This window comes from Rousettus aegyptiacus, unplaced genomic scaffold (assembly GCF_014176215.1).
Source record: "Rousettus aegyptiacus isolate mRouAeg1 unplaced genomic scaffold, mRouAeg1.p scaffold_m13_p_5, whole genome shotgun sequence".
NCBI classification, from domain to species: Eukaryota; Metazoa; Chordata; class Mammalia; order Chiroptera; family Pteropodidae; genus Rousettus; species Rousettus aegyptiacus.
Window position 1 is genome coordinate 23,132,995 of NW_023416308.1, and position 27,949 is coordinate 23,160,943.

Here is a 27,949-nt window from a genome sequence, read left to right on the forward strand (position 1 = left end):
TGCAGAGTAGAAAGTGTCACTTTAATATGGATACATCAGTATTTTAGGAGACAACACAGCAAATAGGGTCATTTCCACTAGGATAGAGTATGTGGGACATGAGGGTCGGAAACAATCAAAGGGCACTCCTTCTTTTCTCATGCGGTGAGTGATCCAGGTTAAAGTCTCAGGCAAAGCTGCCTTTGAAACCACTTTTTCCTTTATTATACTAGATCACAGCCTGAATTAGAGGCCTCATGGGTTCAGGCTAGTACTAAAGATTCCATCAACACCCTTTTAGTAAGATGTTTCCTGATTAAGGAGAAAGGTCTAACTTCAACAGTTATGACTCACCCCAAGTCCCTTAGGAAGTGAGAGAGAAGGCATGCACTATGGGCTAGCAAAGCAAGCAGAGTCAACAAGAAGGTCCCCAACAGTGCCAACACTCACAGTGGATCCCTTGAGTCTCTCTCTTTGTCATCTGGAGGTTATATCAATCCCGATGTTGGCTTTCGACCTCCCTTTCATCCTATCTTAAGAATAGAAAACTGTGTAGCTCACCAGCCTGGTTCTCGTAAGTATATAAAATCAAAAGCAAATAGAAAAAAAAATAATGCAGAGAATTCTCTACTTCAGGCATTCCCTAACATCAACGCAGCAACCTTTAATCTGGAATTCATGTCACTAGTTTTTCATGGTGACACTCTAGAAAACTTGGAAGGAACTTTACTACTGCCTAAGAATCCTTTGAACTCCAAGGAAGGGAACAGGTTCTGGGACCAACTGACACGACTGAGGGTGCATGCGGGTAAAGGAAAATCCTATCCAAAGGGAACCTGGAACACAGAGGCAAGGTGGGTGGGTAGTCTTTACAACAAGAAACTGATAGGATAGGTATAAAATACAACACATTACAGCAGAAGAAAGGCTAAAGGAAAGAGTTGGTAGCATAGAAGATGCACTTATTTTCCTGGATAGTATACTCAGAGGGCAAAAATGGCAGGATCCTCAGATGATTTCAGGAAATTAATCGCAGCTTTCATAAGCACACGCATGACGGAGCCTGTCAGGAGGGGAAAACAAGAATTAGAGCTGAGGGACAGCAGTAAGAGTAAATATTTCTCTCTCAGTTTTCCCTAAACCTCCCTGATCATCTCCCCTCACCCCAAGTTCTGGTTTTATCTTTCTTCAATACCCCTGGCTTTCCCCTTCACATTACCCAAATTCCCTTTAATCTTCTCTAGCCCCAGAAATACTCGGCAGCAGAGAGATAATAAATACTCAAGGAGTAAGTGCCCCAAGTCCAGTCTCACACTCAGTGTGGTACTGACAGAGTAAGGAAACTAAATGCCACTTCAGGTCCTTCATACAATTCACACTCCCCATCCATGTCCCTTTCCCTCTTTACACACTTCCCTACCTCCCCCAATTTAAGACTGCACCCTCATCCTGCCAAGAAAAGAACTGGAAGATCAGAAAAGGTCTGGACCAGGATGGGTGGAAGAGAGGACTATGGGGTTTCTCTCTTGGCCATCCTCTCTTAGGCCTGGTGGCTCAGTGTCTGGGAAGATGTCTCACTTCCTAAGGAGAGAAGGCACTGGGGTCCTGGAATTGTGCTCCTACCTGCATGCATGTGAATCCAGGACACAGCTTTCCTTTCCAGAAGCTCCCACTCACACTTCATGTCTTTACCATTGGCATGGAGCCAGAGTACCGCCAGGACTGTGGCCCAGCCTGAGGAATCCGCATTCTGTACAATAGACAGAGACTTCCCTGAAGCCTTCGAGTTGGAGCAAGAAACCCTTCAAGGAAATGTAAAAAGCTCCACTCCCTCCTCACTTACCGTGCCCCGAACTACTACTAAATGGGATTACCTGGTCTCTTTACTTCATTTATGACTTGCAAGGCATAATGCCAGGCCCTAAACCTCAGGGCAACAATTCCTTGAGTCTCAGGGTAGAAAGGTCTTAAATTTTAAATCCAGTGTAACCACTGGGACAGTGCTTGAAACTCCTAAAACACCCCCAACAAGGATTACCCAGCTGTGATAAAAGGCACACATGCACAACTGCTTTATGGTTTATAAAGTATCTTAATGTTTTTTTTTTTTATTTGAACTCTCGCCTTAACAACCCCCCCCCCAAAAAAATGAAAAATTATCAACGACATTTTTAAGAGAGAAAAGTGATACACACAAAATTGAAATGATTTGTCCAAAGTTAGCCTCCTAGCAAATGAAAGAGCTAGGACTGGAGGCCAAATATTCTGATTCAAATCATATTGCTCTTATTGCTCAATATAAAGCCTCAGGCACAGAACAGAAAATGGATTCCCTAAGTTTTCACCCACGGCTCCCAACACCAGTTTTTAAAGACAGCAGGTCAAGAGAAATTCCTCTTTCATAACATGACCTTCGAAACTTTAAAAAAAAAAAAAAATCATTTCCTCTGAATAGTCTTGTTTCAGATCAAAATTCTCAGTTCCTTTAATTCTTCCTTAAGAGGACTGCTTATGTCAAAACAGTAAGAATCCCCATGTTTGTTCTCCTAGTCTAGAAACAAACATCACAGTGACTTCTGAAATATAGCTCCTTAAATGATCACATCTGGTGGCAAAAGTACTTTTGAAACACTATGATCCCAGCCCCCAAAATATATGTTTTCTGACAATCCTATTGCCCTCCACTAATTGTTTCAAATATGCTGATTCATATTAATTTCGTGGTCAACTAAAATCTCTGACTTCCATGTGCAACAGCTCTTACTTAAGTGATTTGGCTTCTATTCTCTACTTGCATAGTTAACAATTTAGAAGAAAAAACAGTATTTTTATTCCTACTAATTTTTTCAGAGAAAATTTCAAGTCATTGTTCAAGTATTTTTGGGATCCAGTATTCTTGTCTAATACTTTATCTCCAAGTTTTGTCATATACAAATAAGAAAGCACTGGTCCGCATTTTTGTTTAAATATTCATTGAAAATATTGACCTCCAGAGGATTCAGAGTTCAGTGAGTCCAGAAATCTGTTTCAAGTTTGAATAAATTCATTATTCAGTGCTGTGGGTTTTCAGCTAGTTTTTACTCTGTCCATATGCTCATCATTAAGAAAAACTCAAATTCCTTACTAAAATTCAGACACACCAGAGCTCTGGATTCCCTTGATTTATTGGCCCAGTTACCATGTTAAAGAAGAAAATGTTAGTCTGACATACCTTATTCTTAATAAAATCAAGTTAGAATTTCATGATCTTTATATTTCCTTTTAATTGTTTATAATTAATTACATTTCTTATGTTAATAAATTACTTATTAATTATCTTATTTGTTCTAGAACAGTATTTTTTCAATAGAAATACAGTGCTAGACACACACAAAATTTTAATTGCCCCACTAGCTACATGTAAAAATAAAATTATTTTATTTAACCTAATGTAGTCAAAGTATCATTTTAACATAAAATCAGTATAAAAATAATTATTGATGAAATACTTTATATTCTTTTTTATATTGTCTTTAAAACCAGTATAGATTTCACAATTATAGGACACTTCAATTTAATTAAAAATTGAGTTCCTCATTTGCATTAGCCATATTTTAAGATCTCAATAGCCACATGTGACTAGTAAATACTGTATTGGATGGTGCAGCTGTAGAATAGCTGAAGTTTATTTAATCACCTTTCACATTTTGTATATTCAGAATGACACCTGACCTTCAGGCTTCTGACATCTGTCTTATATTTAACGATATCTCAGTTAGAAGATTTAGTACACTACATTGAAATTCTGGAAGTTAATTTGTCCTCATCGGCAGGCTTGAACACATTTGAAGTAACTAGGTCATCAGTAAAATTTTGCTAATTCCTGGACCACTTCCTTTAGTAAGAAGAGGAGTGATAATGTGGGTTCTAAGACTGATAGTTCAAGAATTTAATCCAACTCTGCATTGACTGGTTAGGTCAACTCAAACACATCATGATACTTCTCTGGGCTTCAGTTTCTTCATCTGTAAACAACGTGAATAGGATTTATCTCATTTAATCATTGTGATGAACAAATAAGATCATGAATGTTAAGTGCTTAGCACAGTGCCTGGCACAGAGTAATTGCTAAATAAACATTAGTTATTATAATTAAGATGGCCAGCAGGGAATGTAATCCAAGTGAAAAAGGATTTTTGCTTTCCCTCTGTTACCCATCAACTCAAAACCATCAACTCCTACTAGACAATTAGTTACTTGTTCCTTCTGCTATATCCTACCCAGAAAAACCTTTAACCTCTATTTATTAGAAATTAATTTAGTCTATAGGCTCTATATTCCCCTTCCTGTGGTGAGTCATGATTCACCCCAATTCTCTTTACTGACCCCAATCTCTTAAAAATATACATACTCCTTTTTCTTCTCTGAATCTCACCTTGATAGGGAGTGCAGTCCGTATCTCTTCCAAACTCACACCTAAGACCATGGCCAGACCTTCATTCAGATCCCAGGAACCATCTGCCTTTTGGAGGGAAATCAGCTGTACAAGATGATTATCTCCAAAGACTTTAGGGGAGAAAAAAAGAAAGAGGGTGAGAAAGCAAGGAGCTCCTGGCCCCCGAGCATCCCTGATGATACAGGCTGCAGCCAGAGTGCAGAGATGAGTGGATCCTACCAAGATCCCCATTTCAGTCTTTCCCCTGGGAGACACGCATTTTCTCTGTGACAGCGTAGGCCACTCAAGTGATATACTGGCACCAGGGGAGCTGCACTTAAAAATTCAACAATAATGCAAATATATATATATATATATATATATATATATATATATAATGTCTTACTGTTACAATGTACAGCTGAAACATCATATTTCATTAACCAATGTCACCATAATAAACAAACAAATAAAACAATTCAATAATAAGAGAAAGATACAGTACTAAAGAACACACATGATAGTGCTGTTTAAAGTCTTTGCCAGTCCTTTTTAAATGACCCTTAAAACTTTAAGTATGTTAAAAATTTGTGGACAGAGTTTGAATTTTAATTATCAAAAATTTCAAAAGAAAGCAGATATAAAGGAAGCAGTCAGCAGTCTCTCTCGAAGAGTAGTTTGGTGTCTAATACCGATGGTATAAAAACAGCTTAAAGACAACATAATTTTCATATAAAGTATCCTACATCTGAATATCTAGCATATGGGAGGACATACTTAGAGCAATATAGAAATTGTAGGCAAGAAATAATGTAACTAGAACAACAGTTCTACTCTAAAGGGAAAAAAAAATCTAAGGCTCTGTATCTCAAGAGTCTGAGTTTGAATCTCAGCTCTACTAACACTTAAAATGTACCTATATTTAACCAATGGAGATCTTGGCTTTCTCTATAAATTGGAGGCAATTATGCCTGATGCATGAGAAAGGATGTAAAGCACCTAGAAGAGCCATAACTTGCTCCCTACGAATAGTAGTTGCCAATGAAGTCACAAAAACCAGTAGCAAAACTTTACTGGGTAATTTTTCTTTCTACTTTAGTAAGAGGTTCCATGAGAGAGAGAGAGCTAGAGTGGCGATATTCTGAGTTACTGGGTATTAGGACAGTGTTGGAAACCAACAAAAACTGAGAACCTACTCCGTGGATTACATTAAGAAAGTTCTCATGACAACCCTGGGAGGTGAATAGTTGTGCAGCTGAGGGAACTAAGGCTCTGAGAAGTGAACTGATTTGCTTAAAACCCCACAGTAATTGAGAGTACAGAGATCTAAATTCATCTTAGACCTCAAAGCCCTCTCTTTAATTAGCAGCCTAAGGAGAATGAATAAGTAGACAGTAAGTGACAAAGAAAATGTCTAAACAATTAAACAATTGTACACTATAAACTCTTGCTACAAAAATTGGAGACTAGAAAGAGTTGCCTTTAAGCCAATTTTAGTAGAAAAGGTACCTCTTAGTGGTAAAATGTACTTCGACTCAATTAGTCATGTACATGAGAAGCTCAGCTGCTTGGAACACAAGGCAATGACCAAAGAACACCCTTTGGTGACAGAGAGAAAGTCATCAGACAGCATTGAGAAGGTCTGCTTAAACCCAACTTGTAAAAGAATGACCACTGCAGCAGGGGCCCAACCAGGGCGGAAGCTGAATTCTGCAGAAGGGCCCCAGCCTGCAGGCCAGGTGTGTGAGCCCAGATGGCAAAGGGGTTAGTTTAACTAGGGCTCACCCCAGATTCCACTGGGGTAGGTTCCAGGGTCCTACCTATAGACTACTGGAGATGGGCCGACCCTGCCAAATATGGAGACTGGACAAATTTCACCCTCTACAAATTTCACACTTTTCAAATAGATTACCTCCGGGTAGAGAAAGCCACGAGAGAGCACAGTGTTGAAGATTAATTCTTCAATCCCCACAGATCAGGGAAGAGAACTGAGTGAGGCCCATCTCACCTGTATGGTGAGTTTCCAAGTTGGTCCTGTTGGTGGAAGAATGAGCCCTTTCCATCTCTGGAGAGGTCTCCTTGATAGGCATGCATTTCTTCTTTGGTCTATCACCAAAAGCTTGGTGTTTGTCTAGTCCTACATGTGTGACAGACAAATATTGGTGAGAAAAAGTCCCTGGAAAGATGCTCACCTAGAGAGTACAGTTCCTTGCTAATTGTGGACTTATGGGGATCGTAAGTATTCGGCTGGTATGGCATGCTTGAGTAGTACGTGTTCCTCATGGGCCGAGGTGCAGGAGGACGGTAGGTGGATGAGGCCTTTATAGGAGGTGAGGCCTTTGCAGGAGCTGAAAAACATCAGTACAGACACTGAGGCACCCTCTGCTCTCCGCCATAGGCAAATGGCTCTGATCCTTTGAGACACACATGTTCCTATGCATGTCAGCCTTAGTCACCATTTTTATTGTGCATTTTTCCTTCTCCCACGAGTTCTACTCCTGCACACAACCTCACCCTTGAGCCCTTTCCACTGTGTCCCCTTGATATATGACAATGATCTTTCCTGCATCTTTAGTTTCACTATAGGAGGCTTCTTCCAACTATCTACGTTAACTTAAAACTAATTCTTCCTTCTAAAAAAACCTTTTTCTCTCCCCTCTCAAATGGTGGTTGCTCAAGGTATCATACCCCAAGTACCCAAATTTGAGAGATAGGGTTGGCAATAGCTTCAGTCCCAATTGCCACCTCCCTGTCATTACTCCTCTACCCTCGCCAGGATTACCTTCTCATATCCTAACTGCGGTCGACCTCCAACCTCTTTGCCACTTTCCATCATTCACTGAAGTATCAAAAACGAGATCAAAACTTCCCTTCATTGCAGGTCTGCATCATCTAGAGATATTAAGTATCCAGGGAGATAACCTATCCAGCACCCTAATGCATAGCTTCATGTCTCTCAAATTAAATGGTTCTAGCCTCCATTCTATTCCAAGCCTGGATTTTGTTATCAAGCAGAATTGTTCTACTTATAAAAAATTAAACTGAAAAAAAAAAAAATCTACTTAAAAAATACAGTATCGACAGTATCCTACTTAAAAAATACAGTACCTAACTCAGAGATTCCTATTTTTGCCTGGTCTTTGACCTCATCTGGACTTTTAAATATTTGTCTCCTCTGTTTTTTCCTATATTGAAACTTCCTTATATCTTTACTCTCTTTTCTGTTTAGCCTAAGTCTCTGGTCCAACACTTTATCGCTCTCTTATCAATATCTTTGATTCCATGTCCCTAATTTCCTTTTCAGCACATCTACCTGGTAAAACCCCAACTTTGAAGTTAAGACTACACTCCACTTTGTTCATTCTTACACCAAATCTACTAAGTACTGCTGAAACAAATCACATAAACTGATTCCCTTTAGTAGTTTGGTGCCACTAAAAAAGTCAAGGTATCAAAACTAAACTGGACCCTCAACACTCCTTGAAAAATGTTCTATTTCTCCCTGGGTATTTTGCTCTCCAATTTTCCATAGGGTTATTTCAAACCCTTTCCTCAAATTCTGTTCTACCACTCTAATGTATACATTACCTAATCTTGCTGTCTCTTTCACTAAAACTATAGAAAAACTATCAAACAGAAACTGAAAAGATGCCTTTCAGCCTATGAACTAAAATCTAATCCCATCACCTTCTCTCTACTTTCTGGCAATAGGGGAAGAATGTCCTAATACTTGTCCTATTAAAAGCTAACCCCACCACTGCTGTTTTAGATTTCATCCTCTCTCACTTCATCAAACTCCCTTCTCAATTAGCTAACCTTAGTACTTCCCCCAACATTGTCAACCTTCTCTACTGACACTTTCCTATTGGTATTACAACATCCTTAAATCTCTCTCATTCTGAAAATTTAAAGAGATATAACACACACAAAAACACCTCAACTCTACAATTTCTTCTATAGATAGCCCTCTATTTCTTCCCCTTTTCAATATTTATAAAAAGTGTCTCTACAACCTGCCCCTCATTTCCTGCCTCTCATTTGTTCTTTAACAATGCCTAATACAGATTGTTTCCTAATCTAAGCCAGTGGAATTGTTCTTGATTAGATTAGCATGGACTCTCTCTCTCTCTCTCTCTCTTTTTTTCTATTAACCCAGTAGACCCTTTTCAGTTCTACTTTGACTTCTCTGCAGTATCTGAAACTTTGATAACTCCCTTTCTTATGTCATAGTTCCTTCTGTTTTGAATATGTACTCGCATCTTTTTTGTCCTAAGTCATTTGTTTTATTATGGTTTGGGGAAGCCAACCCCAGATACTGGATATTCTTCAGTGTTTCAATCTCATTGCCTTTTTTTTTTTTTTTTTAACTTTTTAAAGAATGCAACATCAGGTTAGAGGGACTGTTGTCTTCATTTAGTAATTAAATATGTTACATACAGACAAAACCTTTCATCATAGTTGTCATCGCCCTTTTCATCTCACTTTATACCCACCCTCTGAACAACTTCATCCATTCTCATGACTTCGGTTATTGCCAAATGTACATCTCCATCTCTGACCTCTCTTCTGAACACCAGACACACCTACCTCCCTTTCTACTGGACACCTTCATGTGGATATTCCATCAGGATCTCAAGTTCAAAATGCTCAAAAATAATTCAACATTTTATTGCCTAAACTTGCCTTTGTTCTTTTGTTACTCTATTAAATTAATGGTATAATCTTCCGGAAACCCACTTGCTCAACCAAAATTGTGGACTCACCTTGAAGCCTGCCTCTAGATAAAATTAACACCATACGTTCCCCTCCAGCCACAGAAACCTGCCCAGGGAATTTCTTCACCTGATTCTAATCTCAAACCCCTATATCTAAAATCAAGCTTGCCTGGCTTATGCCTGAGACAGTCCCAGCAATCAGCACCCATGTCCTAACACCACCAGGTAGTTCACCAGCCATCGATGTAATCACTAACCATCTAATTATCAATAAAATAAATCAGTTTCAGATTTAGACAATGTTTATGTGCATTTTCTGCTTAATTTTCCTTGTGTCCCACCCTCCCTTGTATTAAATCTCTTTGCAATGGGATACATTCTAGTTCTCTAGAACAGAAAAGTTTGACATCGGCCCAAAATCCTAGATGTGGAGGAACAAAGGAGAAAAGGAACTTTCATAAACATTTCCATTACATGATGTGTTCAAACATCCAGGACTCCCAATTTTATGAATCCGAATAAGGTAAAACTTACCACCTCCACGGTATCGTGACATCACAGCGGTAGCACTCAACAGAATTGGCCTTGGGACGTCCCTACGAACCAGGGGGCCCTGAACTGGCTCGTTGAGATCCTTGTTGACAGCAATGAAAGCTGTGTGGGAGCTGATAACTCCACAATCAATGCTGACTTTCAACACGTCTTTTTTATCTTTTGCTGGAGTCTCCCTGAAGCCCATGTCCTTGGTCTGGAGAAAGGACTTGGCAGCAAGGCGGTGAATGGTGAGGCTAAAAGAAAAAAATTCCTGTGACTTAAGGAAAAGCACTCATGGGCCAGTTTCTTAGGGCCCTCAGAAGTTAAGAATGTCAGAGAGAGGAAAAAGCCAGATAAGGGGAGAGATAAAACCTTGACGGCTTAAAAAGGAGAAGCAGTTTTAAGAAAACAATTGAGCCTAAAATTAAGAGCAGGAAACCAACCCCCAAGGATGGCCGAGACAGACAAACAGAAAAGAAAGGAAGGAAGGAAGGAAGGAAGGAAGGAAGGAAGGAAGGAAGGAAGGAAGGAAGGAAGGAAGGAAGGAAGGAGCAAAGGAAAACTAAATGCTCACTTGGCATCAAACTTGGGTTGTAGAGAAAATGTCACTTTATTCTCAAAACTCTTGCCCTGGAGGGTGTACTTGAGGCAAACTTCTCCTGTTGCCTCTGCTGGCTACAAATAAGAGAAGAATAGAAATGATGGAAGGGCGAGATCACCAAGAGAAATGTCAGAATTGGGGCAGCCCCCACCCCAAAACATGAACATTTCTGACTAGGAACCAGGTAGTCCAGGAGCCCAGAGACCTGGGATGATGGAGAAGTGGGTAGATTGGCTTGGTCTGGCAAGTGCAATCACTTGATGAGATCCTACCAGCTTTAATGAAATTGTCCAGAGCAGAGTTCAGGGCAGTAGCTACTTTGACTAGAGAAACAAATAAGAATGGAAACTCACTGGCATCGTCCCAGTCAACTGGGCATAGATGATTAACCTCTGACCCCTAAAGATGACAGTCTGTTCCGGGGAAAGCATTTTAGCAGATAGACCAGAAGGCAAATCCCAGCTCAGAGAGACATCCTCTACTACAGGCTGCAGAGAACGTTTCAGAGCCCTAAGAGCCTGGTGGAAGAAAGAGAACAGAATAAGCATCAAAAATAAAAATGGTGACAATAACTACTACTAACTGAATATTTATTATGCATCATATACATGTTACATCTATATTAGGAGATAGAGATCACAACTTTTGCTTTACACACATGAGGAAGCTAAAGCAGAGAGATTTAATAACATAAATGTGAATGAAGGAAATGTCTGGGAAAGGAGACCCTGGAGAAGCAGCGATCAGATAAGAAATGGTACCAAGTGGGAAAGAGGAACATAGAAGTATAATCAGAGGTGGAAGATGTCTTCCCTTGTACATACTAATAAAATGGAGTATTAATTTACCATCTACTCCAGTCTACCAGATATATTACAATTGTTCTTTCTTGTTTTCTCTGTATCATTTGCATGGAAGATAGGATATAGTACCAAAAGAAGCCCAAAAGCACACACCTAGACTGTCAATCATGACAGCCAAAATTCTTAAGGTTTTTCTCTTTCTGGTTGTAAACACAAAGCCCTAAACTCTTCCAGCATCTTGTCTCTGGGTTTCCAATTACTAGGACTAAATGCCATTTCTCCAGAACTACACTGGGCCCCTTTTACATAAGGTCAAAAGGATCACCGTTAGTTATACAGCCCAAGGTCTTGGAGATATAAAAATATAAATCCTGGAGGCAAGTTGTTGCCTCTGCCCTTACAGCAGTGTGCCCCTTACTCCACACTTGCTCTGCATCACCATTTCCGGACACAGAGCCTGTCCCTCACCTTGGACTGCATCCTCTCCTTGCCCGTGATAAATTCCGACATGCCCCCTGATACCCGGGCAATGCCTTTTATTAGACTGGTGGAGGCTCCTTCTCCAATACCAAATGAGAAGCATCTGCAATTGTAAAATGGAAGTCAGAAACAGGAACTAAAAAGAGTGAAATTATAAAATCAATACATAATGGTTAAAAATACATAACAGCTACCATTTATTGAGCATATCCTATATTTCAGGAGGCCAAATGCCTTAAGGTAACGATGCAATTTAGTCTTCACAAGACTCCTAAGAAACAGGCTTATGCTTCATTGTGCAGATTAGGAACATGGACACAAAGAATATTAGAGTTCTGTCTAAGATCACATGCTACTCAATGGTAGAGATGGCATTTGAGCACTGTTCTGTCTGATTACATGATTCCCCTGGCAAACCATTATCTATTATACTGATTCTAGAAGCAGGAAAAAAAAATAATAATAATAACAGAACTACATCCTCATCAATTATTTTAATAATCAATCCAAAAAATTAGTTAATCAGAAAGCAGGAGAATGAAGAAAAAATAGACACTATCATCAGTGCTTGACTAACATATTCTGGAATCACATCTGCCTTGGCAAGGCCAGTCTTAGGGTGGGAAAGAGGGTCTCCTGCTCTTCTAACCGGAGAGTTCTCTCCCTGTTCTAGTCCCTGTGCACCAAACAGCTTTTTAATCACAATCTGGCTTCCCAAATAAAGTTGTCAGTAAACAGAGAACATGTTGGTGATACTCACACAAGCATTTCAGAAGGCATGACAAGGATAGTTCTCATTGTAAATTAATACGCTGTTATTTTGGCTTATGTACCAGTCTCTTTCGAATTGGGTTAGTGTGAGTCATCATCCCCAAATTTAGTGATATCAGCATCAGGATTAATGCTCTAAACTTGTAGAGCTAAGAGCCAGACTTGTACGTAATTATGGTGCCTTAACTATGATCATGCTTGTCAGAGACCACAACCTGTCAGCATCTTGATATTATCACTTTTAAATTTCCAACGTGATTTTTGAACTACAGTCTATGTTCTTTATGGTTTATATAGGGCTTTGACATATATGTTTAAGGGTTTTTTGTATACAAAACTAAAGCCAAACAATGTTTATTGATGGCTAACTATATGCCTAGGACTTAAGTGCTTCATTGAGTAATAATAATTAGGATAATAATTACAATAATGGCAAAAAATTTGATATAGCACAATTCCTAACACTTTCCTTAGGTATGCTCTTTCAACCTTCATGGTAAATCTATAAGGCAAGAGCTATTACTATCTCCATTTTCAAGTGAGGATACTGAGGCTTACGGAGTTCAGTTGATTTGTCCAAAGAGCTGACAAAACAGGAAAATTAGAACTTAAATATATGACTTAAAGTATAATACCCTAGCAGAGGTCTGCTCACAGCAATGATAGACTAACTTGTTCCAAGCCAGTACAGAACTAGAAAAGAGAACATTTTTAATAATCTTTGAAATCATCAAAAGGCTACCATGATAATAATAATTTTGGGTCCAAGAGCTGGGAGAAGAGAGAGGCCAAGAGAGACAAACCTGGCATCTGCTGTCCCCTCACCCCTTGAAGCAAGTGCCAAGTATAGAATGGATGACTGAAAGGTTAAAAAGCTAAGCAGTTTCAGATTTGGGTTTTCCAAAGAGAAGGTGGCCTGGTAGACACTCAGGTTTGTTTAATACCAGCCTGTAGATAGATCTACACCCTAGAAGTAGAGATGAATCTGAAATAAACCAGCCATAAGATTATATGTTTCTAGTCTGGTAACCGGTCAGAAGCAAAGGCTAAATCCTTTCTGAGGCAAGATATCATCTAGAGACTCAAAGAATTTCCATAATTTATTGCATAAAATATCTGACAACTAATAAAGAAATAGAAAATACCCAAATATTGGGAAACTATACACTATATTTCTGAATAACACAGGCTTTAAAAATATCATAATAATAATTAGAAAATATTCTCAAGCAGATGCCAATGGAAAATGACATATGAATTTAGGATTCAGCTACAGATATACTTAAATTTGTAGTTCTAAATACATATATTAGAAAAGGAAAAGTCTAAAAATCAACTCCTTGGGCCTCCATCTCCAGATAAAAATAATTATTAAAAAAAAAACCAATAAACTCAAAAAAATTAAAGGAAAGAAAATAACAGAGATAGGAGCAAATATTATTAATACAGAAAACAATTATACAATAGAGAGGATCCATAAACTCGAGTGCTAGTGTTTTGAAAGGATAATTTAAACTGACAAACATTTAGGGCAAGGGAAAAAAATAGAGAAGCACAAATAACCAACATCAGGAATGAAAAGGGAATACTACGATCAATTTTACAAAACTTAATAACATCGTATGGCAACATCAGAGACAATGTCATGCCAAAAAAAATTTGAAAATGTAAATAAAATATGCAAACTTCAATAATAATCAAGAATATATAAAAATATAAATAGTTCTATTTCAGTTCAAGAGATTTCAAAACCTTCCCACAGAAAAGACTCCTGGCAACTTAGAGCACACATTTTCTTCTGAAAGATCATTTTTCAGATGATAGAAAAACAGGCAACTCTCCTCAGTTTATTTTATGATGCTAGTATAAAACTGATATCAAACCCAACAAAAATGTTTTAAGGAAAAATATACATGTTGATATTTCCCATGAAAATAGATTTAAAAATCTTAAACAATGATTAGCCAACTGAATCAAAAAATATATGAATGAACAGTTTAAGGTTAAGAGATCACAACTAATTTGGGTTTATTTCAGAAATGCAAGGTTGGTCTAACATTTTACAACAGTTATTTTAATTCACGCATTAAAAGAATAAAGGAGAAAAATCACATGCTCATCTCAACAGATACATAAAATTTATTTGATAAAATTCAACAACCACTCATTTTTTTTTTAAAGAAAAAGAACTCTCAAAACGGAACTATCGGGAAAATTCCTTAATCTGACATAGAATATCTACAAAAAGACCTATAGCAAACAATCGTGCTATTGATATAATGTAAACATGTTCCCTCTTAAGTCTAAAATAAGATAAGGATGTCAGCTGTGACCCTTTCTGTACTACAGGTCCTTTCCGGGGCAATACAGAAAGAGTGAAAAATAAAGATATAAGCTGTAGAAAGGAAAAATTGGCATTATTTGCAGACATGATTATCCAAAGACTATCTAAAAGAATCTACTAATATAACTATTAGAATTAATAGCTACATTGGGGAAGGTCACAGAATACAAGGTCAATGTAAGTTTAAAAAGCTATTGTAATCCATTTCCATATAGAAATAAATATCCAGTAAACAAAATGTTTAAAAAGTACTATTTAAAATAGCATCAAACACCTAAGAAAAAATCTGATAAAAAATTCTTGAAGACCTCTACACAGAGAACTATAAAACACTGCAGAGAAATTTTATGTGTATTATTCAATTAAGGAAATGAGTAAATTTACTGATTTTGTGGGAAACCAGATTTCTTACCATGGAGGAAAAAAGACATAAATAAGGACAGGAGAAAAAAGAGAAAGACTGTTATGTTGTTACCTTGAAAGTATGGGTATTAGTAAAAAATTGTGTTTTTCTTAATCATTTGCCAGTTCTGTCTACTGAACATGCCTAGAATAAATTACAGGCCAATAGCAAAGTTGCACCTAACACTCAAATACTGACTTCTACTCATTTTCAGGAAAAGAAACAAGGTTTCTTATAAATGGCTGGTTACAGGAACGGGAAAGTACAATGGAGTCAGAAACATTTTTTAAGAAAGAAAGGAAATATTCATAAACCAAAGAGACACAAAAAAGCATAAGAGTAAGTTAAAAAGGACTCCCACTGGCCAAATCTGGAACTTTACTATGGAATATTACTCAGCTATAAGAAAAGATGAAATACTGCCATTTGCAACAACATGGATGGATCCTGAGACAATCAATGTTAAGCGAAATAAATCAGAAAAGTTGAAGACCACATGATGTCACCTATAAATGGGGTATAAACCTAAAAGCAGCAAACATGACAAAGAGACTCATGGACATGGACAGTGGATTAGTGAGTGGTTACCAGAGGGAAAAGGGAAGAAGGCAAATAGGGGTAAAAGGGATCAAATATTTGGTGACGGAAGGAAATCTAACTATGAGTGGTGAACACACAACACATGACAGACTGTTTAATTGTACACTTGAAACTTATTGGATTTGGTTGATCAATGTCACCTCGATAATTTTTAATTAAAAAAAAGGAATGAGAGTAATGAATCTTAGAAAATTGAAAAGTGGTAAAAGATTTAAAAGTAATAATTGACACAACAAAAAGGGAGGGAAGGAAGAAAAGAAGGAGGAAGGAAAAGCTCTTTTTTATAGTATGATGACAACTAATAAATATAGAAAAGTTGACAGAATTTAAAAATCACTATTTTATAACCACTGATATTAATAGCACTTGTGTGATAATCATCAGTGAATGCTAAAACTACTGAGTAAATGTTTATTAAGAATACGATGCTTACAAAATTTCAATGTTATCTGTCAGATCAGATGCCACCTTTAACTAAGTGGTCAAACTTATCACCAGGCCCAGTTGCTTTTGGAATATTTTCCCAAAAATGTTTAATATTAATCTAAATATGAATTTAAATAGTCAAACATAAATTGAGATTCCAAAAAATAACTAGCTAGTCTTCTTTCAAAACGTCAGTCTCATGTAAGGTAATGAAATGCTGAGAAATTAGCCCAGAGAAGAAAAAACTAAAGACACATAATAATAAAATAAAAGGCTTGTTCTTGGATTTGTTCCTGGAACAAAATCAAAACAAACAAAAATATATAAATAATATTATTAGAAAAATTGGCAAATATAACTTGTATTTAGATAATGGTGTTATTCTCCACATTAAATAAATATCGTGGTTATCAGGATGTCTTCTTCTAAGAAGACGAGTGCGTAATTATTTGTATACAACGGGTTATGATATCTGTGGCTCAAATATTTCAGACAAAAAATAGGTGAAGCAATTGTGGTAAAATGTTAATAACTGGCAGACCTGGGTGAAAGGTATGTGTGTCTATTACTCTAGTCTTACAAATAATCTATAGGTTTAAATTTTTGAAATAAAATATTGGAAACAAACATTTAAAGAATCAAGAAAAGCCTAATAAATAGAAGAATATACCATTTAAATAGACTGGAATATGCAATACTAAATACTAAATTCTCCCAAAAGTGATCGATTAAAGCAATGCAATGCAATTCTAATCAATATCCCAATGGTTTTCCTTTTTGGTAAAAATTGACAAGCTAATTCTAAAATACAAACACAAAGTGTCAAGAATAGATAAGACAATCTTGAAAAATAACATAGTTGAGGACTTACTCTATTAGAAATTAAGATTTATCAGAAAGCTCATTAATTAATACGGAATACTACTAGCACATGCCTAGATACATAGACCAATGAGATGGAAGAGAAGATCCAGAAACAATCCACACACGTGTAATACTTATTCATGACAAAAATGGCATTGCACATCAGTAAAGAAAAGCTTTTCAATAAATGGTACAAGGTTAATTTCCTAACCACAGACACCTACACAAAAAATGAAACTTGGCCCCTACTTCACACAATGCACAAAAATTAATTCCAGGTGAACTGCAGGCCTAACTGTAAAGGAAAAAATAACAAAAATTCTAGAAAATAACAAAGGAAAATAGCTTCACGATGTTGGGTAGAAAAAATCTTTTTAACAGGACACACAAAAAATACCAACTGTAAAGAAAAAGACTAAAAAAATTAAACTATATTAAAATTAAGAACTATTAATCAAAAAATAACATTTTGAGAGTGAAAAGGAAAGCTACAGAGTAGAAAAATATATTTCTGGGACAAATTAACAAAGTGCTTATATCTAGACATGGAATGAACTACAGATCAGTTAAAAAAAAAAAACTAATAGAAAAAAATGGGAGACTTGAAGTTATATCACAATAGAGGACATCCAAGTGGTAATAACTTACAACTTAATTAGTCACCGAGAAAATGCAAATTAAAACCTTAATGAGATAACACTACATACCCAAAAACTAGTTAAAATTTAGGGAAAGAAAGCTAAATTTTAGATAGGGAATGGGGCACTTGGAATCTTTGTACAATGCTGGTATGAATGAAATCAGTACAATAACTTAGAAAACTGGCATTCCCATAAATTCAACCACGTCAACTCAAAGAAATGTGTGTGTATACATATGTGAAAATAAAACATGTATACATGCATATATATGTGTATACACAAGTGTGTGTGAAAAAATACATGTTCGAGAATGCAAGGATACTCATAAAAGCATTATTTTTAACAGCTAAACCAAAGTCCATCAGCAATAGAATCAATCAATAAATTATGGTTTAAGCATCCTATGGAATACTATATACCAATGAAAATTAACTATGGTTCCATGCAAAACATGTGTGAATCTCAATATATTGCTGAGGGAAAGAAGCAAGATACACAGAAACTAAAACATACTGGATAACATTTAATTTTATTCAAAAACAAACACGTATAATCCATGGTGTTGCAACTCAGGGAAGCTATTTCCTTTGGAGAGGAAAAAATGAGTAGTAATTAAATTTGGGACGTGATGGAAAGGGGTAGAGATGGACAGTTACTGGTAATATTCTAGTTCTTGACATGTGTGGTTATTACAATGCATGATCACTCTGATAATACATCCAGCTATATACTTACGATTCGTGTTGCTTTCTGTTTTACTTTGACAAAAATGTTTACACTAAAAAAAAGTCTTACTATTCAATACTTGTTTCCATTGTTTTAGAGAGAATAAAGGGCAATGATATCTCTTATTATGTTATTGATGTTATTTAGAAAAATCACTCTTATCTTTTAGTAAAGAGGGAAAAATGATGTAGAAAAACATTGTTAGGGGATAAACTAAAATTCTTGAATCATTCTGTCCCTGAAAGGAATGTCAACACTGGAATCATGCATGTGGCATTAGATCACAAGTGATACTGCTTGGGTCAGTCACCCAGAAATCAATTTTCGTCATACCTGTGCCTCAGACAGTTGATCTGAACTTCTTTAATTACACTAAATGTGTCAGTAACTTCTCCATCTGTGAAGACAAAAAGCTAAAGAAAGAAGACATTTATCAAGTCTCTATGAAGTTCATTTTTAAAATACCAGAATTTGCCCTTGAAAAACCCAACTATTTCATTCCAGAGACTCTGAAGCCTCTTCAGACAGGCATGAGATTCTGAAGGATCCACTGTCACTTGCATGTTTTCACACGGTTTGTTCAGAATCCTGGGAATTTTCATCCCCTCCCCCTACTAACTGGCGCTCCACAAGAGAATCTCCGTCATCCATGCACCACAGCATGAAGCTAAGGAGAAGAATTCTATCAAATGCCTCTTTCCTCTTTACTACGTGATAGACAAGTCATATTTCATCAACCCTATAGTGAAGCCCAGGACTGTGGATTCTTGGACAGAGATTTCATTCTCTCTGTCCCCTTCTGTTAGCTCAGTTTCAGTTTTTACCTGTAGAGGGTGGCCTGGGATGGAAGGTCCACTGTAAATGTTCCTGAGTGGTGTCAAGATTTCCGTGCCCCCTAAGTCAGCGCGCATAAGCTTAACTCTCCTCAGTGCCTCGTCCATGGTACGCTGAGTGTACTTCACACTACGACTGAGAAAAATGAACACACCCAAGTGACACAGCTACTCGACACTGCCCAGTCCTGGGTCCCCTATAAACATTCTCGCATGAAATTCCCAATGCCAAAGTCAACGCTACAGTAACCCCTTTAACCATCTAGTCCTTTTTTTAGAGTATCTGTTTGGACTCTGTATGGCTGTTCTAGAAACTTACTGAAAAAATGGCTCATAGCAAGATCCAAATCCATATACGTTGAAATAACAGCCTATAGGCAAACTCTTCAGCAGCAAAATCAGTGTTTCCTGGAGGAAGAGAGTACGAGGAGATGGTGAGAGGACACACAGACCATGCCAATCTGACTCCTGAGGGAGCGGCCTTTACCCTTTTCATGCTTCCAGGCTCTTATATGCCAATGTTAGCCTTGGAGTGGTCATGTCAAAGGTAGCTCAGGTGGAAACAGACCCAAATTTCTGGATGGACCCTACTTTAACCCCTGAGATTCATCCCTTCTTGAAGATACGACAGAAAAGAAGAAATGAGCTAGTTTTACCTTGGCCGCCTCTATGCGCAGCTGAGATTTATCTTGTTTACTCATGGGGCCTTGCATACTTCCTGAGCGGTCCATGAGGAATACAAATTCTCCACAAGTAATGGGTGGCTGAGCTTCTGGGATGTCCGGGTAGAAACTCACCATTGCAGATGGATCTGCCATCAAACAATCTACTCGGAAAGGATAAGGACACTGTACAATGAAAGGGAACTCAAGAAAGCATACTAAAGACGCCAAGAATCAGCCGTCCTGAGTTACACAGGAAGCTGAGAAAACTCAAATCTAAAACCCTGTTTGATTTTTATATCCTATCTGCTGGCAACAGGTTTGAGGTGAGTTATAAACATATAAAAAGGTACAGAAGCAGAACAGATAAAAAAGAATAGAGTAGAGGTTATCAGGCAAAAGCAATAATTAAAATACTAAAATTGGATGCTAGTTTTCTAGCAGCTATGCGGATAGTGAAATACATTAAGTTAAAATGTTCCAGCAATTGTCAGAAGAATCAAGCTATTTGCAGACACATTCTTTTCAAATCAAATCAATGGGAAATTTATCACATGGGTCCTTGTTTAAATCTTTAATTACAGCTTTGAAAAAAAAATGATGCTCATATGGACAATTCTCATGTTGACAGTTTACAAGAGCTGAAAGTGTGTCACACACACCAAGGAAAGTCATCTGCTTTTGTTATGAAGCACCCACCAATACTCTCCAGAACAAAGAAAGAGAAGCACTGGGATGTGTGTTGAAACTCTAATAGCCTCACGCAAACAGCAGCTTTCAGGAGACAACGGGAGCCGTCCTATGTCACCATGTTGTCAAAGGCATAGCTGTGATTTTGTTTCAAGGAGCAATGAAAACTGATGCAGGAAACGAAATGTGAGTATTAACATAGAGATGTAATGAAAATGGCTGGTTCATATTAACTCTAGATCCACAGTTCAGAGACCATAAGAAGACATAGAATTTAATCCTAATATTCTATTTTTATAGTGACTCAGGATTGCAAGTTTAAATTCTCAGTAGCCCTGAGATTCAGTGGGGCTACAGGACCTGGCTCAGCTTACTCTTACCCATGGGAAACCTCAACAATGAAACTGCTTTCAAATAAAATGGGTGAGGCTCAAGAAATAATTGATAGCACATTGGTTCAAAAATAACTTTTAAATAACCCGGATCTCTGGATAGACGGTAGAGGAGCAGCTTTTCTTAATGCGTAAGGTAGACTTCTTTCCATCCTAAGAGACAGCTGGGTGTAGTGGGACTGTCACTGTACTGATATGTCAGAAAGGTCACCATGAGCATGAAATGAGCTGACATATCTAAACTGCTTAGAACAATGCCAGACATACGGTAAGCACCACAAATGTGTTATTTACTGTAATTCTTTTGGCTTGGCTCCAATTATTTTCACCTCCACAAGTTTCTCCCTCATTTTTAAATGAGGCATTTCGAGCCCTGGCTCTTCTGCTCGCTAGCTGTAGGTTCCTCATCTAAAAAATCAAGGTAATTAATAACTATCTCAAGATTATTGTAAGGATAGTGACATAATACACTTAAGAAACTCAACTTAGGGCTCAGCTTGGATAAAGTTCTTAATAATTTTGTAAACTTATTTATAAATTGTTTTTATACAATTATTTGTATTAAATTAAAAAAAATATATTTTTTAAAGTCATTTTCTTAATATGGTAAGTACAGTCTAAGTTTTATTTTATTTTTTTATTAAATTTATTGGGGTGACATGGCTGATAAAATTACATAGGTTTCAAGTATACACTTCAATACTATGTCACATGTATATTGCATTGTGTGTTCACCACCCAAATATTCTAAGATTGAGAAAACTCTATTTTGCATTTTTCTGCATGTAGTGGTATATTTCATCTGGCAGAACTCTAAATGGTTTTAGTGAGCCAAGCTGCCAGTTGTCATTTACTTCTTTGTATAAATGAAAACAGCAAGTCACCTTCACCAAATGTATGATCTGGAAAGCAAGATGTGAGCGGACCTGCTGGGGCGTATTCACGAGACTCATAAAGGCTGCCCCCACTGTCCCATGACGGCCTGCAGAGCTGGTCCTGGGGAACAGATGAGGAAATCTGCACAGGGGCCAGCAGAACGTCTTGGAAGGAAAGGGACTAAGACCTCAATCTTTACCTTTTAAAAGCCAACGTTTTAAAACTTCCTCTGATGGATTAAGACAATCCTGATGGAAAATCAGGTTGCTGTTGTGGGAGTATTTCACGGGCATCCAAGGGGAAACTCACCAAAAGGAAAGGATGGAACCAGGTAAATAAGGTACAAAGACAGAGCACAGAGCTTCATGGAAGAGGGGCTGGAGCAAACCTGGCTGAAGTTGGGAGACTCTCTCTCATAGATTTAGCATGGGCAGTTTGCCCTGAGGGGGAAAAAATGGTTGAACAAGTAAGGGCAAAAAGTTCCAATTCGTGACCTTGAATATGACACTATCCTGGCCAAACATTAACAATGAAAGAGAAAGATGGCCTACTGAAGACCAGCTAAAGAACTCTCTTTATAGTAGTTGCAGTTAGAGAAATAAGAGCCTAACCCAGGACATGGTGTTTGACTATGACTATTCACAAGGATGTTTCCACTCCACCAACAGGGCAAATGCTTCAGAAGTGACAGTTTCTCTCCAATTATGCATCACGGTCCCTACAGTCCAGGGGCACGGCAGCCCAGGAAGGCCTAAGAGAGCAACAGACTGACATGGATTACACCAGCTATAATTACAAGAAAAAGTACACACATATTAAGGAAATTTTAGAAAATAAGAGAAAGTAAAGAGATTTTAAAAATTAAGAAACTAAGTCTTAAAAATTAAGAAACTAGGGTAAGATAAAAAAGCGCTGGAGATGGATGGTGGCAATGGTTATACAAGGTGAAAATACTTAAAGCAAAAGAACAATATAGTTATAAAAAAGATCAAAAAAAAGAACTCTAGGTAAGATTACATGTTGATGTGATGAATCAACCAAAAAAAGTTATTAGGTAAAAAATAAATTAGTAAAGTTAGTCTTACTCTAATCACAATTACTACTTGCATACTTCCTGTGGTTTTAAATGTTTTTCTTAATGTATAGGTTATTTTCCAATAATAACCTGTCTTTATAACCTACTTTTCTTTTACTTAACATTCTTTGGAAGCCTTTTTTCCATATTATTTTAATCTGTCAATATACATCATTCTAGTAGCTATATAATGACTCATCAAGCATACCTTGAATAGTTAATTTAGCTACTGCAAGACATTTTGATTGCTTATTAATCTTTGATATTGCTAAAATGCATAATTTTACCTGTATTTAGTAGTTAATTTAGCTACTGCAAGACATTTTGATTGCTTATTAATCTTTGATATTGCTAAAATGCATAATTTTACCTGTATTTAGATTTATTTCCTTAGGAAGATTGTCAAAATTGGAATTACCAAAATGAACATTTATTTTGACATATTATGACCACATTTCTTCTCCAAAGTTTGATACCAAATTATTTTGCTTCTAGCAATCTATGAAAGTGCCAAATTCATTTCACTTTTTAAAGCATGAGGCATTATCAGATTTAGAAAACTGATCATTTTAAAAGTGAAAATGTCACATCATTATTTTTATTGTACTTTTATTTGCTCTCATAGAGACTGATTTGTCATATGTTTTTAAATTAGCTGTGCTTCATCTTATGAATTATTTGTTCATGTCCTTTGTCCAGTTATCTACTGATTCACTTAAATTTGCCTATAATACAGATAGTCACATGATATTCCTTGACCCAAACCATTTTTGCATGCCATAGTGTAAGCTATTTACCTACTACTAGATAGAAAGAAAAGTGAGAGTAATTTGAGGGTAACTCCAAGATAGGGGTTACTCCGTAGGAGGTAAGTACAAAGGAAGAAAGAAAATACCTGCGTCTGTTGTAGATTTCCCCATCTCCACAGCTACACTGGGGGTATGCACTTCATTGTAGTAAATCAGGAGTTCCACATCGCAATCAAATTTGTGTCCATCAGCCAAGGAAATCTGAGTTAGACATAGGCAAAGAAGCCATGTTAGCACTCATACTGCTTGCCGTCTGGGGCTGAGGTCAGAGTTGAGGGCTACAGCTTCTTCCACGAGTGGGCATAATACAGGGGCAAGGGTGAGAATGGAGAGGAGGCTCTAGAGATTGCATGGGGATAAAAAAGGAGCATGGTATGACTCATTCTGGGTTAACAGGGAAAAGTAAGGAACATTTAGGGAAGACCGAGTGAGGAACAAAATCAGGACCTAAGAATAGGGGTGCTGGCCACAACAGGGTTCTCTTATTAATTACCTGAGCAGAAGTCTTATCATTTCCAAGGTACTCAATGGGACTCAAGGGACAGTTGCATTGGATCCTCTGAATGCCATGCTGGGAACTAATGGTGGCAACCATGCTGAGTGTGTAGGGCAGGTCCTCCAAAGGGACGACAGGCGTCTTCATTTTAAGGCAACTGTCTTCAGGCCATCCTACAAAAAGTTGCCGAGTTGTGTTTTCCCTTGCCATACTTTTTAGCACCCTTACAACCTTGAGACTTCCCCAATTGTGTCCCTAACCTCCAGTACTCAAAGAGAGCAGATACTCACCAGAGAGCTGGTACCGAGGATTCAAGATGGCTGGGAGCACATAGCGCAAGGCCCCATCTGCTTCCAGGGGCAGCTCCTGCACATACTTCAGGGTGAGTGCTGCCTTCGAGCCAGGGCGGAGGTTCCCCACATTACAGCAGAAGACATCCCTGGAGCATTTATCCTCCTCCAACAGGAAGGCTTGTTGGCCCTGGCTGATGGCGTTCTCGTAGTTGGTGTGGGCCTAGGGAGAAGAGGGAGATAAAGGTGATATCAAAGGTGACATGGCTGATAAAGAAACAAGTGGCACAGAAAACAAAGACTGGTAAGGAGGGACTGTGACTGTTCTTCCCAAGTTCACAGCTATATTTTAAATGCTTCTGCTTGATTCTTCCCTCTGAATGCTTTTAGGAAAATAGCAGCTAGAGGGGAGTAGAAGAAAAGCATTCAACGTCAGCATATTTTTGTAAAGTTGTATCTGCTAGAGATCCTAAAGAGGAAAAAAAGAGAGAGAGAGAGAGAGATAATGTACGCATCCCTAGTACCTTCATCTTGTCCTGTAATTCTGCCATAATTTTCTTCCCATCCACCATGGCCTCAAAGCTATAGACAGCTGAGTCTTCATCCATGGGGAATACAAAGAAGGCCTCCAAAGGAACTTTCTCCTCATTTTCATAGTTTAAGGTAGCAGACACGCCAGCCACAAACTCACAAATGGACAAGGTCACAGAGATGCTCTTCAGTGGCACTGCAGATAGAGTGTTCGAGATTAACTAGTAGAATGTCTCCTGCAGGCCAGGCATTGTGCTAAGTGCCAAAGATACAATGGCAAGTGAGAGTCACAAATCAAGCTTACCTGGCTCCTCTTGGCGATTCAGTAGACCATAGGGGCGCACCATGGTGACACAGAGGTACTGTGGAAAAGACACATAAACAGAGTGAAATGTTTGGCATTAGCTATTCAAATATCAGTACTTTATGTGCTTCTCTCTCATATATTTATACACACACACACACATGTACACACACACATTATATGTATGTGTGTGTGTGTATATATATATGTGTGTATATATATATACACACACACATTATATATATATATATATATATATATATATATATATTCAGAGGGTTAATGATGGAGCTAGGAAGGAGAAAGAAGCTGAAAAGAGACAAAGGTGCCAATAGTTAGGCTCCTTCTAAATACCAGACCTAAGTACCCACTAAACAGGAAATGTCTGAAACACCCTAAGGCTGGTTAAAACACGAGTTCTACTTCTTCAAAAGTGTATTTAATATACCATTCCTTAGGTATGGTCAATAAGTATAATTAATTTAAACCCTCTGAATCTCAGTATTCTTTCTAAAATAAAAATCATACCTGTACATCATATATGTATACATGAATTAATAAATATATAGTCCCTGGAATGGTGCCTGGCCTACAGAAAGCATTTATTCAATGACGACAGACATTAGTATTGTTCTTGATAGTGCTGTTATTGTTAAGTAGAGCTTGGCTGTTACTTTGGCTCACGCTCTTCAGAGACCTGCACATAAGAAGCTCCCTGATCCAAAATGGACCCCTGCAAATTAGATCACTTACCTTGTGACGTTTCCTTTGGGGAATGTCAGTTGAAACCACTGTTTGTTTCTCTGTCCAAAATATTCATATTTCACATATGCAACATGTCTTCTATTTTAAATCGGGCCATCCTAAACATATCTTCCAAATTTCATTATCTTAGACAACCATTTCATGTGGTACGGCAACAAAGGGATACACTTATGTACCTAGATTATGATTTACATTATGATTCTTTTATACAGAGAATCAACAGATGGGTCTGGTTTTTTGTTCCATGTCTGTTTTTCTTTCGAGGAAATGGATAAAACGGATTGTGGCAAAATGGCTCACATTGAGCAGAAACATAGGGGGCAGTCGTGGTAATAGGGAGAGGAGTGGCTGCGCAGGAAAAGGGTTTCCACGCAGGCACTTGATGGTAAAGCAGGTTGGAGTTGGGCAAGGGCAGCAGGGAGCTTAAAGCAGGAGGAGGACAAAGGACACGGGAATACAACAGCTGAAGAAACTGTGTCAGGGAACCAAATCTTCAAGGTCCGCAGTACTCACCAAGGCTGGCTTTCAAGTGAAGAGACAGAAGCAGAGGGTGAGCGTCTCCTACAAAGAAACAGGCTGCTTTCCCGATTCTAACCGGAGAACAAATCCCTATTGAGGGAAATTTGCACCCTCTTCCCCACCCTCCCCAGTACAAATTATGCTGGGTCAGCATAAATTCTCCCTCCCTCAGGATGGCATATTTCAGAAATGCTCCTAGCAACAGGTAGGCAGACTGGCCACTACGGCTGACCAAGATCAAGGCCTTGAATCTGAGGCAGCTGGAAGAACAGAGGGCGGATCATGGGGCCAGGGGTTTGCATGTTTCTGGACCCACAGGTCCCAGGAGTCTGGGCTTGTGCGGTTCCCTCTCCCGCAGAGAGAGAGAGGAGCGGGCCGGCGCGGGATGGCGCAGCAGCCACACCCCGCAAGCCTGTTGCAGGGGAGAAGTGGAGAACCCGGGATCCAGCCACGGGGGCAACGAGTGGGCCTTGGATAGAAACGGAGAGTGATTTAATCTTTAATTTTTCCTAGATTTTCAGTGTCCAAGTATTAACAGAAGGGATCGGAGTCAGTCCGTTGAATTTCTGTGTAGAAGAAGGACTTAAGGGTGCAATCCGATTTGGGTTGGGGGTGGGAAGGGAGGATTTAAGTTCCATTTCCACAGCACAAAACTACATAAAATGGAGGAAACACCCATTGTCCGTACGCCAGAGGTGGGGAGGGGGAGGAGGAGGGGAAAGAGGAGAGGGAGTCAGGGAATGGGAGAGGGAGAGGAAAGGAGGGGGAGAGAGGGAACCAGGGAGAGAAAGAGAGTGAGTAGGGGTGGAGGGAGAAGGAAAGTAAAAGAGAAGGGAAGTAGGAAGAGGGTCTTCGAGATTATTAGGAGATGGCTGAGTCCCCCTTCCAGCCCTCATAAATTCCCCTGAACTGCCAAACCTGCCGAAACTCCCTGGGGATCACACACCACAACTAAATTCTCCGCCCATGCGGTAAAAAAAAAAAAGAAAAGAAAAGAAAAGAAAAGAAAAAGAAAAAGAAAAAGAAAAAGAAAGAAAAGGAAAGAAAAGAAAGAAAGAAAGAAAAAAGCCCCAACAGATTTAGAGACGGAGAAAGGGAATTAGAAAGGGCGGGTCTTAGCCCTCGGGGATCCAGCCCCAGCGCGCGGGCTGCGTGGTCACCTACCTCCTCCTGCAGTCCAGAGCTTCTGAGGCACAGCCAGGAGAAAACAACTGCAGTCAAAATTTCCTGGAAGACCCGCCCCTTCTAGGGACCGGTTATAAAGTAGCGACTACATAGTAAGGGATCGACGGGAAATTCCTAAGTAAATATTCTAACATTCGCTTTTCTCTGGGTCAAAGGGAAGGGTTTTGTTTTTTGTGTTTCTTTTTTTTTTTTTTTTTTTTAGTGAAAATGCTGTAATAGTA

General features: G+C 38.3%; 1 protein-coding gene and 1 non-coding gene across 4 annotated transcripts; both read right to left on the reverse strand.

The window, feature by feature from the left end:
* On the reverse strand, nt 1-27,773 carry LOC107521862 (von Willebrand factor A domain-containing protein 5A). Of its 3 annotated transcripts, XM_036220997.1 has the most exons (20): nt 27,708-27,724; nt 26,538-26,585; nt 26,013-26,132; nt 25,260-25,317; nt 24,949-25,151; nt 24,425-24,647; nt 24,132-24,307; nt 23,725-23,839; nt 19,791-19,960; nt 19,454-19,542; nt 19,126-19,270; nt 18,635-18,714; nt 11,515-11,629; nt 10,597-10,761; nt 10,217-10,317; nt 9,643-9,896; nt 6,586-6,741; nt 4,394-4,524; nt 1,603-1,729; nt 1-1,042 (listed from the first exon to the last, which is right to left on the reverse strand). In XM_036220997.1, exons 4-20 carry the CDS (start codon nt 25,300-25,302, stop codon nt 963-965), a joined length of 2,373 nt encoding a protein of 790 aa, XP_036076890.1. In that variant the 5' UTR covers nt 25,303-25,317; nt 26,013-26,132; nt 26,538-26,585; nt 27,708-27,724; the 3' UTR covers nt 1-962. The 3 variants fall into 3 exon arrangements, with proteins under 3 accessions (XP_036076890.1, XP_036076891.1, XP_016022451.2); XM_036220998.1 differs by lacking the exons at nt 6,586-6,741; nt 26,013-26,132 and adding an exon at nt 6,402-6,530 and having other exon boundaries at nt 27,708-27,773; XM_016166965.2 differs by lacking the exon at nt 26,013-26,132 and having other exon boundaries at nt 27,708-27,771.
* LOC118603323 lies at nt 8,773-8,857 on the reverse strand. Its single transcript, XR_004951195.1, has one exon. It is a non-coding gene; the product is annotated as a small nucleolar RNA SNORD127 (small nucleolar RNA).
* Nucleotides 27,774-27,949: the final 176 nt, after the last annotated feature.

What these genes read in the sequence shown, in the direction of transcription:
- LOC107521862 (XM_016166965.2), bottom strand. Translation starts at nt 25,302, where the DNA reads ATGGTGCGCCCCTATGGTCTACTGAATCGCCAAGAGGAGCCAG. An exon ending in TGCTATGAGCCATTTTTTCA is followed by an intron (nt 19,271 to 19,453) that starts GTAAGTTTCTAG and finishes CATTTTTCTCAG; the next exon opens with TCGTAGTGTGAAGTACACTC. An exon ending in CAACCCAAGTTTGATGCCAA is followed by an intron (nt 9,897 to 10,216) that starts GTGAGCATTTAG and finishes TTTTTCTTTTAG; the next exon opens with CCTCACCATTCACCGCCTTG.